General features: G+C 45.2%; 1 protein-coding gene across 1 annotated transcript in view; it reads right to left on the reverse strand.

Moving 5' to 3' along the window:
- The window catches only part of LOC104943335 (nephrocystin-3-like), a 20,545-nt gene that overhangs the window by 6,169 nt on the left and 13,287 nt on the right, over positions 1–1,089 (reverse strand). Inside the window, exons 8-10 of the mRNA XM_010768698.1 lie at positions 837–993; positions 633–707; positions 365–540 (exon numbers count right to left, since the gene is read on the reverse strand). Coding sequence (XP_010767000.1) covers positions 365–540; positions 633–707; positions 837–993 — 408 coding nt within the window. The remainder of the gene's footprint in view (positions 1–364; positions 541–632; positions 708–836; positions 994–1,089) is intronic.

The following is a 1,089-nucleotide window of genomic DNA, read 5'->3' on the forward strand; positions in this document are numbered from 1 at the left end:
GGAACTCTTCTTTCCTTTGTTCATCTTTAGTTGAGTTCTCACTCCAATAAATCAATCGCACGTGTGACGGAGAGAGGGAGAGGGGGGGGTCGGTGTGTAGCAGCGCAGCGAAGGGCTGCTGGCTTCCTCCAAGTTTACAGTAAAACAAACTGGTGGTGTGACCAATGGCCATTTACAATTATTAATAATTACTATTAATCTATATTTTGGTTGAAACTAAGCCAGAAAAAAAATAAAAACATAAAAAAAATCGAATTTTTTTAAAATAATTTTCGATTATGGAGACTGTAACGAAATTCGAATAATCGAATAATCGCTGGCATCCCTAACAGGGGGATGAGAGTAACAAAGCTAAGAGATCTGCCCCACCTTCTGGAAGCCCAGCTGGGAGGAGGTGCTGCTGCAGGCCTGCTGGTAGGACTCAATCTGCTCCTGCTCGTCATGCAGGTCCCACAGCACGTCTCCCGAGTCCTCCTCACGCCCCTCATCTATCCCAGAGTCCTTAGAGTCAACATCTGCTCCTTCAAGACACAGCAGCTCCTACGTCAGGGTGGAAGAGGTAGAATCACGAGCAGCAATCACATACAGCACCAGAGAAATGATGAAACACTGATGCTGCTGACTGTCTGTACCTGTTTGATGACTTTCTCCAGTTGAGAATAAATGAGGTCAGCCCCCTCCTCTGCAGAGCCACTGTGATCCACCACCTGGGTTCATTTTAAAAACACTGTTTGGCATTTGGCAGGAATACACAGGAGCACACACGTATTTGAATGACTATAAACGGCATTTACAGAATACACTTTATATTGCTTTATTGGCTGGCACTCACAAACCTTGACTTTAGCCGCCTTGTCTGCAGCGTTGATTCTCTCTAGCAGTTGTCTGGTGGGTCCGGTCAGAGTGTGGTCTTCTTCAGTCCTGAGGTAGAGCACCAGTGGATGGCCGTCTGGATTCTTCACAAAAGCCTCCTCACAATCCTCCACCACGGAGCTACACACATGAAGAGATAGTTTCTTAAATAAATACAATAATCAGTGTACAACATAACTAGTTCAGGTGAATATACTCTAGGTTCTCAAATGAGGG

The sequence above is a fragment of the Notothenia coriiceps genome, unplaced genomic scaffold (assembly GCF_000735185.1).
Source record: "Notothenia coriiceps isolate Sejong01 unplaced genomic scaffold, NC01 NC01_scaffold00005931, whole genome shotgun sequence".
In the NCBI taxonomy this organism is placed as follows: domain Eukaryota; kingdom Metazoa; phylum Chordata; class Actinopteri; order Perciformes; family Nototheniidae; genus Notothenia; species Notothenia coriiceps.